Source organism: Pleurodeles waltl, chromosome 12 (genome assembly GCF_031143425.1).
Source record: "Pleurodeles waltl isolate 20211129_DDA chromosome 12, aPleWal1.hap1.20221129, whole genome shotgun sequence".
Classification (NCBI taxonomy): Eukaryota; Metazoa; Chordata; class Amphibia; order Caudata; family Salamandridae; genus Pleurodeles; species Pleurodeles waltl.
In genome coordinates, this window is record NC_090451.1 from 529,045,426 (window position 1) to 529,061,317 (window position 15,892).

General features: G+C 47.5%; 1 protein-coding gene across 1 annotated transcript in view; it reads left to right on the forward strand.

Annotated features, from left to right (window-relative positions):
• VAC14 (VAC14 component of PIKFYVE complex) overlaps window positions 1-15,892 on the forward strand; it is a 1,245,171-nt gene that overhangs the window by 198,985 nt on the left and 1,030,294 nt on the right. The window contains exon 5 of the mRNA XM_069217475.1: window positions 2,759-2,821. Within this exon, the coding sequence (XP_069073576.1) occupies window positions 2,759-2,821 (63 nt within the window). The remainder of the gene's footprint in view (window positions 1-2,758; window positions 2,822-15,892) is intronic.

A 15,892-nucleotide genomic window follows, 5' to 3' on the forward strand; every position in this document is an offset into this window, starting at 1 on the left:
GATAGAATAGATGTTTGAGGTTAGGCGTGGACGTTCAAAGAGATTTGAGATTCTGTCATTGGGCTCATGCCCTCGAAAGCCTGATGCGTTGCTGATCGATTGATAAACTGAAGACGAAGACTGACTTTGTGGCTGATCCATACCGTGGATAGGTAGCTATGACAATGTGACTGACTGACTTTTTGTGCCTTTTCTTCCTAGGTACCAACTGCGCTGTTTTATAGTTTTTCTTCTAGCTAGATGTTTTCCAACTTCATGTTCTAAATTGTTTTTGCATGAAGTCCAACATGCTAATGCTAATCTGGGTTAGGTAAGGTTCTTTTAGGTGACGCTGATGTTGACAAATGATTGATGAACTGATTTGCTGAACTTTGCTATTCATGTTAACACATTCTTATTATTTGACTTAAGTTGAGGCATTAGAACGTATGTTTTCTCAAGTACTAATTAGGTTATGTTATTGGTGGTCACTAATGAATTAATCTTGAGTGAATTGAATACAGTTTGAATTAACCTTATGACTTAGAATTGTAACAAATAGGGAAATAAAATTGATAAAATGTATAATTGAGTTGTGGTTATTAAGGAGATGTTGACGCTATTCACTGATGATTAATGTTTGCTTAATAATTCGTACATTGATTATTGATGGTCATCGATTATTACATAACTAGGATACTCCATGCAATCCAAAAGGTTAATTGCTCTATAGACGGCCCCTTGTAAGTTTACTTACTAAGTACCAGGCGCGCTAGCAAGTGGCTTGTAGGCCAGGGGCTTTGTCAGGGCTTAGAACACAAAGGTTGTTGTGCTCATTATTCCAAGAAATGGTTTCAATTGTCCTGTGGTGATCTGGTCTCTGGAAAAAACCCTGTTCAGCACCAATCTCTGCAGTCCTTGTTCATGTATCGTCCGTCTCTGCACGCCCCCCAGGTCTGTACAAACGCTCTAGGTGTATCGCATAGGTTTGTGATATTTCAGGTGCAGTTTCAGCCTCTGGCCCCACTCCAGTCAGCTTCCTTGCTTCATCTTCCAGCAATTGCTGGTACTTTTCTCTAGTGATCATTATTCAGTGGGCCAAGTCAGCATCAAGTTTTTTTTAATAAAGTCCCAATTGAGAGAGTGTGTTTTCCAGCTCTCTAACCATCCTGAGACATTCTCTACGCTGTCCTGTGATTCTGTAGATAAGGTGAACCTAATTAACCACCTTTTATGCCTCCCAGATTGTCACCCCAGACCCAACATTATCTGCTATGTATTTCTCAGTTGCTTCTCTCGAAACATTCCCAGTTGTGCTGTCAACCTTGCAGTGAACTCTGGCATCAATTGACTATTACAGGCAGGATGGGTGGGCGGAAACCACCAGTTCTGGAGCCACTGCAGCCAAAGGAACACCACTAGGAGAGCCTCCCAGCAGCTGGCTCAAGTGCAGGGGGCGCATGAGCCAGGTCTCACCTGCTGGGGGCGCATGAGCCAGGTTTCACCTGCTGGGTGTTCTCTTGCATGCAGCTTTTGTGAGCTGGGCCTCCATTGTCAGCATTTACAGCATTGATTAACAGCCAGCCCTTGGTTACTGTGCCCTCAACGAGTGCCCCGAGCTCACAGGCATCACTTCCTGGCTTTGGCACCTGGGAAGACTTTGGATCATTTCTGGTTTCAGTTTTCATCTGCAGGAATCTGCTTCTTGTCATTATGTTATCTTGGTGTCGTGGCCATGCCTGCTTTCTAGATTTTCTTAACAGAAATATATGACTTTTTGCCCAGTGAGAATGTACTTGGAGTAGTGCAGGTTGCTAATCTGGGGCGACAGAGATGCTTGAAACACCCAGTTTCAAATATATTGGTCTCCTCAGAGGCCACAGTGGCCCCTACAATGTCTCAGCCTGGCATCACCTGGGCTGAATAATGGAGTGTGGTCTGTTTCGTAACAGTGCCTCAATAGTTTTTACTTTCTCAGATTTTCAAGTTCCATGTTATTCTTGCATAACTATCTGGCAGTAGTACTTCTCAATAATACATCTGTGTATGGCTGTGGCACACCCTTCTCTCCAATTTTTAGCACTTTTTCATATGCTCTCTTTGTCATGCAAAGGTGACATTCCTGTGGATTTAAATTCTTTGGCCCATTCTGTGGGATTTTATAGTCTGTGGCTGTCTTCAGCCAACCTCGGTGCATCTCCACGGGTTAACTTCTCAGCTTGCTATTCTCACTCTGCAGGCTGTACCTGTGCACTGCTGCACCACCAGGTTGCCACCAGTTTTTGTTTTGCCGGCATGACAGGTACAAACATGACTGTCATAAAAGCGTTATTCTGCATGCTTGTTTATCCAGTTTGTATGCGCGTGATATTCTGGATGGGCAAGTAGGTGAATGCGAATATGAGTCTGTGGTTGGCTGAATCTGTGCTTTAGTGCAAGGATCAGTTGACACAGTGCATGTATGATGACTAGTGACTGAAGAGCTATTTTCTGGCTTTTAACCTTCAAGTTGCAATTCAGACCTTTTGCCATTGTCAGTGTTATTTGTGTGGGCTAATGTATAGGTTTCTGTCACCTTACAAATGTTGTTTTTGCAACAAGTGACTTGTTCTTGGATGGTACAACTGGTCAGCGGTGATGTATACCAGTATATTTCAAGATGTGGTTGTGCAGAGGTGGGAATACAGCAGGTCTAGAGTACATACTGTATGAGTACGTGCATGCATATTTTTTGTGATTCACTCTAACATGTAGTTAAGTTACATTTTTCTAATTTCAGCTTGCTGCTGATCCAGACCCTAATGTGAAGAGTGGTTCAGAACTTCTGGATAGACTTCTAAAGGTGGGTTCCATTATCTGAAGATCAGCACCTCTAACTCTGTGACAATCTGCTCTCTTGTTGTATCCCTTATGAACATGAGCAAAGTGTACTTAAGGATGTTTGAAAAACACAGTTTCTCTGTCTTAAGGGTCCCCATTTTCACAAAAGTATTTGCCCACCTATCTGGAACTTGGTGGTTTAAATGCTTCCATTTATGAGAATAACCTCACGTTTTCTGTTCACGACTCATGACATCTCATTCATAAATGTATTTTCTCACAAATAATATGAAGTCAGCATATTTATTTTTTGCAAGTGTAGGGTAACATTTTGTATTCACAAAACGTGGATTTAATTTACACTAGTGTTAGAAATTGGGTTGTTGGTTGACTGGAGCGTGCGCCCTGGCCAAGCAGCAACCACAGTCCTAGTCAGGGTAAGTGTAGCATGCGCCCTGGCCAAGCAGCAACCACAATTCTAGCCAGGGTAAGTGTCAGGCAAACCCTAAATTAACCTGTGCTCATCCCCCGTAGCTTGACTCAGCAGTCAGGCTTAACTTAGAGGAAATGTGTAAAGTATTTATGCAACACTTAGACAGTAAAACACCACACAAAAAGGTTCCACACCAGGTTAGAAAAATAGATCTGACTTCAATAAAGAAAACAAGACCGAAACTGCAAAATCCAATAAGTAGAACTGGAGATATTGAATTTCAAAGTTTTAAGTAAAAACGGCGCCAAGAAGCGATATTGGGATATCTGGTTGAGCCGGGCCGGGTCAAAGTCCAAAGGTCGGGCTGACTGTAATGGAGTGCGGGCTGGGGGGCGTGGCCAGGGTCCGGAACATGGCGGACGCCTGATTATCTAGCTTCGGAGGGGCCTGCCGGATTAATCCTTCTCAGCGCGCTGGTCCGGGCCGCCTGCTCACGGAGTGTGGGCTCCCTGCGGCGGACCGCCGGGAGGCGCGATTGGGCCCCCAACGCAGTCCTGGGGCGAGAGGCGGGCGGTGCAGTTTGCTCCGTTACGGGGAGAGGCGTGCGGCCCCTCCCCTGCTGGAAGCCGCGGCCTGACGTTGTGCGGTCGGCCGCGGCGGGAGCGAGGCGGGCGGCCAGAGTCCATCGGCGCTCGCGTCGGAGGCTGAATTTACCGTTGCGAGGGGAGGCTAGCGGCCCCTCCCCTCGCTGAAAGCCGCGGCCCGGTGGTGAGCGGCCGACAGCAGCAGGAACAAGGCGGGCGGACCAGGTGCGGCTGCGCTCGCAACTGCGGCGCGAGTCCAGATCGCGGACCCTGGGGCCCCTGATGCAGTTGGAGAGAACTGGGGGCCCTCCCTGGTGTAAGCCCTCAGCGGAAGCGACGGAGCGGGCGTAACGGCCCCACCTTTGCCAGAGCCGACCTGAGGGCATTGTACTTGGCCCAATTGGAGTACCTGGGCACGGAAAAGGCAACGGGATGGGCTGCCTAACGGAGTGTGTCATCTGTGGAGGTTCAGTAGTTGAACACGGATACCCATGTGTTGCGCCTTGAGAGAGGTTCGCATAACGGACGGCCCCGGGTCAACTGTCTGGCGTGAGGGGACCGCGGAGCCACCGGACGTCTTGGGGCACAACTGACTCCGGAGAGAAGATTACGAACACGATCAGGTGGACACCCTTGAGCACGGAAAGAGGACTGGAAAGTGGGTGAGTGCCCCATTGGATGGATGACTGGGCCTTGGCTGTGGCGGGCGCCTGGATCTGGCTGCCGGGGCAGGGCCTGACTGGAAATCCGAACAAAGGCACCGGGGCTGAAATAGGGAGTAATTAGCAGCGACCTACTGCATGAGTGCCCCCCATCCTGGGAGCCGCAATTTAGACACAACCAGCGGAGCTCTTGGAGTTCGGCCAAAAAGGACAGAGAGTAGAAGTTAGAGCTCCAAAGTCCGAAAAGAAGGGACAATCCTAGTTGTGGTTCACACGAACGCGCGCGGGCCGTCTGCCGGGGCCCCCGAGGCGCGCCTGCTTGCCGGACCGATGCCCCCCAAGGGCCGTCACAAGAATAGAACCATGGACCACGAGTTGCCACCTGGGGTGAGCGAAGCGGACTCACTAAACCAATCACAAATTAAAGTTCAGGACACCCTAGACAAGATACTGGGGGCCATAGAGGATACCAAATCAACATTGCAACGTGACATCAACCAGGTTGCGATTGAGGTGGGGCTCCTGAGAGCTGACCATCACAAGTTGGTTGACAGGGTCAAAGAAGCGGAAACCATATTAGCGGACATCGTACCAAGGCAGAAAGACATAGCGGCGGAGGTAACTTCATTGACCGACAGAGTGGCAAGACTTGAACAACGTGCCGAAGACGCGGAGGGAAGAAACAGGAGGAGCAATGTGCGAGTGGTAGGCCTCCCTGAGGGGACCGAAGGGTCAAACTTGGTGGGCTTTCTGGAGAAATGGTTGAGCGAGGTGGTTGCGCCGGGATGCCTGACCCCCTTCTACACCCTGGAACGTGCCTATCGTGTACCATCGAGACCTCTAGCCCCTGGCAGAGCCCCGTGCTATAATCGCTAAACTTCTGCACTACAGAGACAGGGACATCCTCCTACAGAAAGCCAGAGAGACGGGCCCGTTCAAAGTAGGGAACGGGGAAGTTACACTGTTCCCGGATTTCACGCTGGAGGTCCAGAACAGGCGAAACTCATTCCTAATGGTCAAAAGAGCCCTGCGAGACGAAGGGATCCAGTATTCGCTATTATACCCGGCCAGGCTAAGAGTGATGGTGGAGGGCAAGACCACATTCTTCCAATCGCCGGAGGAAGCATGGGAATGGCTTGAGAGGCGTGGATCCCAAAAAGTGCGACCTGCAAGTGAAAGCCCTGGAGCGAGAAGAGCCCGCCGAGCCCCGAAGGGGAAGAGATCAAGTGACCGCCCTCGGTTGGCACCAACGCAAACGCAGAGAGAAACGGACAGGAGGGCGGCCCTAGAGGCGGCGGCTCGGGTGGGTGGTGAGGTGCCCCCCCCCCCCGAGGAGGGACCGAAGAAGACTCCGATGATACAATGGTGTCCTCTGCCGAGGACTCGGAGGGCCTATCGCCAGCACCGAGTGTGACCCCACAGACAGCCGACGAGCTCGTATAGCCCGGACGTGAAGCGGCGCCCAGAGACATAGCACACTGCTTGAGCGAGTGGCCCCTCCGGACCTGGCTCCCCCCCCTGACTCGACTCTTGCCTGTCCGACTTGGCTGGCGAGTACTGCAGTTATGTGTTTGGAAAAGTTGCATTATAGCACAGTTTATTGGGCAACCTACAGTTCCGGAGGCGCCCTGGGGTTTGGGAGTTGGGGTTTACATTTACAAGTTAAATCGGCTAAATGGGTGGAGAAATCTGACTACAGTAGAGGGGTGGGCATGTGGGGGAGGCTATTGAGATCAAGGGCGCGCCAGACCTGCCACGAGCAGGTCCCAAGCACTGGATGGCAGACTACAACCTTATAACCTGGAATGTCAGGGGGATGGGCACTCCGGCTAAAAGACATAGAGTTATATCATTCCTCAAGAGAAGGGGGGTGCAGATAGCAATGTTGCAGGAGACCCACTTGGCAATGGGCGAGGGAGAGAAACTAAGACGGAGGTGGAGGGGGCGGGTGTTTGCCACGGAGTATTCAGCTTATGCAAGAGGCGCACTGATTTGGATTAGAGTGGGGGTCCCACTGACGGTTGAGTCTTCCAGCATTGACAAAGAAGGAAGGTTTGTGATACTGGAGGGGAAACTACAGGGGATCCCGTTAGTTCTGAGTTGCATTTATGCCCCCAACCAAGATCAGATCCCATTCATGATCGGCTTATCAAGTCACCTCACCCGCCAGAGCACAGGGGAAGTACTAATAGGAGGGGACTTCAACGCAGTACTAGATATAAACATGGATAGGTCTACCCCACCGCTCCAAGGGGCAACATCAATTAAAACAGCACAAAATCTAACTGAATGGTTGAGTACTTGGGGGTTAGTGGACGTCTGGCGGGTGCAGCACCCAACCGCCAGGGACTATTCATTTTACTCGGGCCTCCACCGAGTGCACACTAGAATTGATAGGGTGGTCTGCACCTCGGGACTGGCTCGCGATATGACCCAGTCTGAATACCTTGCTCGCACAATATCGGATCATAACCCTCTACTACTAACGATGAGGGTATCACGGGACAGGCCGCCCATCCCGTCATGGAGACTGGCCCCTGCGACACTCGAAGATCAGGCATATACAGGGAGTGCAGAATTATTAGGCAAGTTGTATTTTTGAGGATTAATTTTATTATTGAACAACAACCATGTTCTCAATGAACCCAAAAAACTCATTAATATCAAAGCTGAATATTTTTGGAAGTAGTTTTTAGTTTGTTTTTAGTTTTAGCTATGTTAGGGGGATATCTGTGTGTGCAGGTGACTATTACTGTGCATAATTATTAGGCAACTTAACAAAAAACAAATATATACCCATTTCAATTATTTATTATTACCAGTGAAACCAATATAACATCTCAACATTCACAAATATACATTTCTGACATTCAAAAACAAAACAAAAACAAATCAGTGACCAATATAGCCACCTTTCTTTGCAAGGACACTCAAAAGCCTGCCATCCATGGATTCTGTCAGTGTTTTGATCTGTTCACCATCAACATTGCGTGCAGCAGCAACCACAGCCTCCCAGACACTGTTCAGAGAGGTGTACTGTTTTCCCTCCTTGTAAATCTCACATTTGATGATGGACCACAGGTTCTCAGTGGGGTTCAGATCAGGTGAACAAGGAGGCCATGTCATTAGATTTCCTTCTTTTATACCCTTTCTTGCCAGCCACGCTGTGGAGTACTTGGACGCGTGTGATGGAGCATTGTCCTGCATGAAAATCATGTTTTTCTTGAAGGATGCAGACTTCTTCCTGTACCACTGCTTGAAGAAGGTGTCTTCCAGGAACTGGCAGTAGGACTGGGAGTTGAGCTTGACTCCATCCTCAACCCGAAAAGGCCCCACAGGCTCATCTTTGATGATACCAGCCCAAACCAGTACTCCACCTCCACCTTGCTGGCGTCTGAGTCGGACTGGAGCTCTCTGCCCTTTACCAATCCAGCCACGGGCCCATCCATCTGGCCCATCAAGACTCACTCTCATTTCATCAGTCCATAAAACCTTAGAAAAATCAGTCTTGAGATATTTCTTGGCCCAGTCTTGACGTTTCAGCTTGTGTGTCTTGTTCAGTGGTGGTCGTCTTTCAGCCTTTCTTACCTTGGCCATGTCTCTGAGTATTGCACACCTTGTGCTTTTGGGCACTCCAGTGATGTTGCAGCTCTGAAATATGGCCAAACTGGTGGCAAGTGGCATCGTGGCAGCTGCACGCTTGACTTTTCTCAGTTCATGGGCAGTTATTTTGCGCCTTGGTTTTTCCACACGCTTCTTGCGACCCTGTTGACTATTTTGAATGAAACGCTTGATGGTTCGATGATCACGCTTCAGAAGCTTTGCAATTTTAAGAGTGCTGCATCCCTCTGCAAGATATCTCACTATTTTTGACTTTTCTGAGCCTGTCAAGTCCTTCTTTTGACCCATTTTGCCAAAGGAAAGGAAGTTGCCTAATAATTATGCACACCTGATATAGGGTGTTGATGTCATTAGACCACACCCCTTCTCATTACAGAGATGCACATCACCTAATATGCTTAATTGGTAGTAGGCTTTCGAGCCTATACAGCTTGGAGTAAGACAACATGCATAAAGAGGATGATGTGGTCAAAATACTCATTTGCATAATAATTCTGCACTCCCTGTAGAGAGGCACTGCGCAACCACCTAACAGAACACATTGAAACAAACAAGGGATCCACCCCCTCCAGGGTGGTGGAGTGGGAGACACTCAAAGTGGTGACGAGGGGTTTCTGTCTCGGGCAGTCGGCGGGAGTGAGGCGCACACTAGAGAGGGAGCTAACCTCCCTGGAGGAGTTCATACACGAGGGGGAGCTAAGACAGGGCCCTGCAGCGCAAGAGGATGAAAAATATAATCAAGCACGCAGAGAACACTCACAGGCTGAAGAAAGACTAAGATGCCATGACATGCAAAAATATCTAGCATCCATACAATCTGAGGAGGGGAGGTCGGGTAAACTGTTGGCATGGTTGGTGCGCCCAAACGGAGATAGTGAACCCATCACAAGCGTGCTGGATAGAAGGGGAAACCGTAGGCTATGCCCAGGCCCCATCAATGACGCATTCAGGGATTATTACGCACACCTGTATAGAAGACCTAACGACTTGGAGACGGCGACATTTGACAACTACCTGTTACGGATCCCCCTACCGGTGCTGGATTTCGAGGATAGGGATAGGCTAGGAGGGCCAGTGACCATGGAAGAGATAAATGATGCCATAACGCAGCTGGCCCCTGGGAAGACCCCTGGTACAGACGGCCTTCCTATGGATTTTTACAAGAAATATAAATCCTTACTGACTCCCTGCTTGGCGGAGATGTATGCGGAGGCAATACAAAAGGGGGAGCTACCATGTACACTACGTGAGGCGCTGGTAGTCCCACTCCCCAAGACAGCCAACAGGGAGGCTTCGGTGTCCGACTTCCGCCCGCTATCCATGCTAAATAGTGACTTCAAGATCCTCAGCAGGATCTTAGCCGGCCGACTGCTTCCCCACATGTCCACACTGATACATGCTGACCAAAATGGCTTCATTCCCGGTCGCAGCACCTCTTTAAACCTTAGGCGACTCTTCTCTGTATTACACATGCCCGAAGAACTGAGGCCGCTGGCGGGGACCCTGTTGGCGGTGGATTTCGAGAAGGCATTTGACTCAATTCGGTGGGACTACCTGAGGTCGGTGATGTTAAAAATGGGTCTGGGAGAAAACTGGGTTAGATGGGTGGACCTGTTGTACTCGTCCCCGCTAGCAAGGGTGAGGACGGGTAGAACAATCTCCAGGGCGTACCCGGTGTTCCGTGGCACTAGACAGGGGTGCCCCCTTTCCCCACTACTGTTTTCCCTGGCTATCGAGCCCCTGGCGACTCGGCTGAGGGAGGGGGGTGTGGGTAGGGGGGTCGAGTGGGGGCCAACTGAACACATTGTCTCCCTTTACGCTGACGATATATTAATTTATCTTAGGGACGGTCCCAGTGGTATCCCTTGGGCACTTGGGGCACTGGAGGACTTCGGGGTGGTTTCGGGACTGCGCCTAAACCGTGGCAAAACATACGTGTTCCCTTTGACTGCAGGTTGCGAGCGCCCACCAACATGCCCGACAGACGTGAACTGGGCCCCTCGGTCCTTCAGGTACTTGGGTATTCAAATATTCCACGAATTGGAAGATCTCAGGGAGGGTAACCTTGGCAAAGCGACTCGATCCTTGAGGTCCTCGGTAGGGTTTTGGCGCTCCCTGAAGTTATCAATAATGGCCAGAGTGGCACTATCTAAAATGATCATGCTTCCAAGACTCCTCTACTACTTTGTCAATTTACCATTGTTGATCCCTCCGGTATGGTTCCGTGACTTGAACGTACTGCTCAGAGAGCTAATTTGGGACAATGGACGTAGACGCACTGCACTCACGACCACTTGTAGGCCGACCCGCATGGGAGGACTGGGTGCCCCCGACTTTGAGGCTTATTACTTGGCATCCCAACTACAGTGGGTAGCCGGCTGGCTGGCGGGCAAGGGACACCTGGACCTGTGGACAACCCAGGGGGTAATGGACACGTCACGGATTGCGACACACATGACAGGCAAGAAAATAGTCCTGCCTGGAAACAACATGATGTTAAAAGTCGCAATGGCATGCTGGAAGAGATGCGCGAAGAGAGTAGGAGTGGGCCCACCATACTCCCCGGCCTTACCGCTCTTGGCACTGATTATGGAGTCTGGGGGGAAAGGACCGAAAAGCCTGGGACTCGGTCCCTGGACGGGTGCAGGGATTGAGACAGTGGGTGGACTATTCGAGGGGGGGGTACTGAGGGGCTTCGCTGAACTAATGGGTGTGGGTGTTCCCCGGGGTCAGTTCCTGCTCTTCGGGAAGTTAGTGCACGCACTGAAGGACCACTGGTGCACGATAAACGCTGAACCCACTCCTCACGGAGTATTGCACCTCCTACTGACGTCGGGGGAGGAGCCCCACTTGATAACCAAAATATACCGAACCCAGTTACAATCCATATTAGATCCCTTGCAGTCATTGAGGGAGCGATGGGAAGGCACGATTGGGCGGGACTTGTCTGACCCTGAGTGGAACAAAACGTTGGCATACCCCCAGACGATCACACGGAATGCGCGGTTAAAATACATCCAATATAATTACCTGCACAGAACGTACCTAACACCGCATCGACTATTCCGTATATACGGGGGCCCCCCAGGGCGTGTCCAAGATGTCGGGGGGTGAGGCAGACTTTGACCATATGGTGTGGGGGTGCCCAGTGCTTCAGGTTGGTTGGAAGGAGATATTGTCTATTCTGTCCCAGCTATTCGGTACAGAGTTTCTCCCTACCCCGGAACTGTGCTTACTGGATCTCAGGCCGGCAGCATTAAACGGGAAAGTAAGAGGGCGTTTCCTGGACCTAACCCTGGCCCTTTACAAAAGATTGATCTCAAAGGGCTGGAAATCCTCAGACCACCCCTCACTGGCTGATTGGAAAAAGGATGTTACGAAATGGTCCAGGACTGAACTACAGGTCCTGAAGGCGGAGGAGGCCAAGGGCATCCGTCAGGTTCCTATTGCCCCGGCCTGGGAAGACTTAGTGGCGAACTGGGATGGACTATGCAAGAGAGCAGCAGCCCCAATGGGAATGGTGGGAGATACTTAGCACATCTTGGTGGATTGACCTATGGGATGGGACCCCCAGGGAATTCCATGGGGTAACTGAACACTCGTAGAGCCCACACTGAGGAACGCGAAACAGAAACCAACGAGCCACCAAATACTATATCACCATTGGATACGGGGATGAAGCGAACGGCCTGTTGTCCCCCCTCTCGCGATGGTGCGCCTGGCCTCCCCCTACATGCTGACATGCTTTAACTCCTCAAACACCGTTAGCTACAAATCCCACCCACATAACGCCGTAAAGTTGTTCTCCTATCTTGCTTATTCCCCCCCCCTTTTCTTTTTTTTTCTCTATCCATTTTTGTATTTTTCTTTTTCTCTCTTTTTTCTTTTTCTCAGTTTGCTTCGCTCTCATTCTCCTATTTAAAGTACAGAGTAGAACGGGTTTAAGTTGACTGATCACATATATGAGTTAAATTGATAGTATAAGATTGCGAAGTGTATAGCACGGCTCGTCATAGGGTTGGGTATATCAACACCAAGTACCAACGAATGCATAGAAAATGTTAACAATACCAAAGTAATAAGTAACTAAACTTGTATAATGTGTGTCACGAATGCAGACTGTTTAATGCTCACATACAACAAATGCAAGTTGTTAACTCGAGCAAACGTATAAATGTAAAGCAACAAAAGGTTAATAAAATATATTTAAAAAAAAAAAAAACAAATGGAGTGCGGGCTGACTACAGGGACACAGTGAGGCTGGCTGAACCAAAGTACCTTAAATCCTGGTTGCAGAGTGTTGCATAGATCATGCAGTCGAGGCGATGAGTTGGTTCCAAGATGTGGCGAGGCTGCAGTGCAAGGTCCTGTTGTGGCAGTCTTTCAGCAGCACAGCAGTCCTTCTTGGCACAATATCTACAGGTCTAGAAATGTGCTGAAGTGGTGAGGTCCGACGTCCAGTCCTTATATCCAGTGGTGTCTTTGAGTTGGGGGGAAACTTAAAAGAAAGGGCACAGAGGCCCTGCCCTGGCTCCAGGCTCACTACAGTGTGGCATGCAGCCTTTTGTGTGGGGATAGGACACAGTCTATACAGGTGTAAATGAGGATGGGTCCAGCTTCCCCTGTCCATCCTGCCAGGATTGCCCATCAAATCACATCTAAGATTCCATTGTGTGTGGCTGTCTAGGTGAAATACACAAAGCCTATCTGTCACCCACACCAGACGTGATTAGAGACAGGCAGCAGGCCCCTCAAGGACAAAGTAAGAAAATGCCAACTTTTTTAAAGTGGCCTTTTTAGAATTTCCATTTAAAATCCAACTTCACCAAAGAGGGGTGTGGAATTGAATACAATATCTCCTTGTCCATGGCACAGGTTGGTTCTTAAATCTACATATCCTGTAAAAAAAGAATCTACTTGTCCCTTTGGTGCCATGGAGTGCTGCAACAAATTATGGCAGCAATCTCATTATGTAGGAGCTCTGATATTAGCCTCCTTAATTATGCCAAGGCTAATACTATAATAGAGCTTGAATACTAGTAATTTCAAGCCCTACTGTAGCAATTTCCTTATTTTGCCACCTTTCTGCAGATCTATATATTGGGTCTGGAGGAAGCAGTAAGCAATAGTTCCAGGGCTGGAATGCCTTTGAGTCTGTGCAAACCTACTAACTTGCATGTTTTAAGGATTTTCACCAGCTCTTCCGTAATCTTTTCCGATACTGAGAAAGATTGGAAATTTACTCCTGACAAGGGCAGAAGTAGAAGTTCTTCCAGGGTGCACTTTTGTAACTTTATTTAAGATTTGGACCCCTAATTAGGTCTGGCATTAACCAAGATATTTTGTTTTTATAAAACTTTTATTTCTCTTTCTATCAGTTGGCTTTACTGTGAGTGATAGCATTCTGTTCTTCCACAAGGAGCATATTGGCACACCAAGTAGTTTTGTTCAGTGCCAGAAACTGTGGCAATGTGTGCTTTTTGAGACCAAAACAACTTGTTTTGCTTTTTGACAATGTTTGTTACAATGGTGATGGACTGGCAGCTCCCACAACAATAAAGCGTTGCAAAAGCCATGTCAAAACAAGACACATGTTGACAAAACCAAAAGACTGACAACCCATGTCAGATTGGTTGGCTTTGCCAGTGCTTGTTTATGTTCATGTTTCCCATAATCTTGTTGAAAATGGTAACACTGATTTTCCATTATGAATATTTTTTGGAAATACTGGCATGCATCAACACATTTCACTAAATGCTGCTTCAAAGAAACAGTATTGTTATTTTCCTACTAGCATTTTCTTCTGAACATTTTATTTTAAAAGCAAAGACTCATCAAACTTGCTTACAAGCTTCTGCTAACATTTGCATCTAATCAGAGAGCATTCTGAGAGCATTATATGTAGCCTAATATTGTTAAACTTCTCAAACGTGTGTACACTTTTTTTTTTTCTTTTTTTACTGTAACCACTATCAGTAGTGCAGTGTGACCTTGTAAAGTTTTTGGCAGTACTCACCCTAATAATAAAGTCTTTGCATTAATGAGCCATAAATCAAAGTTTGAACGGCATTAACATATGAACTCTAATATTACCTCAACTGCCGACAGTTCCCTTCCCTGTAAACTGACAGCTAAAGGGTTTGTGATGCAGGGGGTTGGGCCTACTTGTCCCAAGGACAAAATAAACATCACAACTTGTCCTTGACCCCAAAGAATATGTACTGGGCATTGGGCTACAGGAAATCCACTCCCCTGACCATCAGTTTGGATTTTATATTGTGATTGCAGAGACACCAAACTTGAAAAGTATATCTTTTCACAATTGGGTATTATTACACTTATAAAATGTTATAGGGTAATCCCATTGTTATCCTATGGGAGAGATAGGCCTTGCAGTAGTGAAAAATTACTTTGGGAGCTTTCACTACCAGGACATGCAAAGCTTGAAAGTACATGTTCTGCCTTTTAAATACATTGCACCTTGCCCTCTTGGTTGTGCAGGGCTTACATTAGGGTTGACAAATGAGTAAAAATGGAAGGTTTGGGCCAGGCAAAAGGGTTATTTTGCCAGGTCGACATGTCAGTGTAAAATTGCACACCCAGACTCTGCACTGGAAGGCTTGAGACAGGGTTAGGGGGGCTACTTAAAAGGGTGGCACAGTCAGTGCTGCAGGCCCACTAGTAGCATTTAATTGACAGACCCAGGGTACACATAATACCAATTCACTAGGGACTTATAATTAAATTCAATATGCCTGTTGGGGATAAGCCAATATTATCATGTTTTCTTGGGGAGTGCACAGAGACTTAAAACAAGCAAAAAATGAGGTCACAAAACTGGAGGAAGTAGGCAAAAAGTTGGGAGCCGGGGGAGACCCTCCTAGGGGTGTTAGGTCTAACAACTAGTAAAATAATTTACTCACACCTGATATTACGCATAGTTGTATGTGAATTAATGGAAAACGTTTTCCTCATGCTACGTTTTCATCGCAACAATGTAATGGAAAAGTTTTTATCGAATTTTAGTTTTAGCATTGGTTTCTGTGTTTTATCAAAACTTTTTGGAGGAATGTTTTTTCTCGAATGAGGCTGTTTTTATTCTTTTTCGAGCAATTTTCTACCCGTGCTTTTGTGGCAGCAGTTTAGAATGTGGGTTTTTCGGCAGATCAGCTGTCATTCTAACTGGAAGGCAACAGGGGAGCAGCACCACAATACTCCTTTTAGATCCTAGTAACACAAAAGGTAGAATTAACCATTTGCTGACACAGATCTGCTCAAAATCTAGTGTTCCTTTTCGTTACATGAAACAGATCATACCCCTATGTATGTTGTGTGTTCTGTTCCAGTGCCAACAACTCTGAAAAGAAATGGAAGTAAATATAGTAATCTCCAGCATGGTAGACTGTTGTTGACCACAGGAGGACACATCTGCAGCAGAGAGAAAGCTTGTAAAGAGAATGTTTTTTGGAAATGCACTCTATATCAAATGGGAAAACTGTGGGGAACATGCCTGCACTGTCTGCTGCATGTGAACTTTTACCTTAGTGCCAGTTTAATAGTAAAATGTTCCAGAGTTCTATTTCTAGTGCCATTATTTAAAAATAAACATTTTACAATTGTTGCTGCATTGTTTACAATTCATTAAATCAGTAATGACACTAACTACTGTTTGTACTGTAGTTTCGAATAAAGTGTGTTTTCATTTATATGCTCCTTTAGCTTTTTTATTTAAATGCATTTCCGTTAAAATGTTTACACTAATTTTCGATGTTTGTGTTTCATTATAAATGACT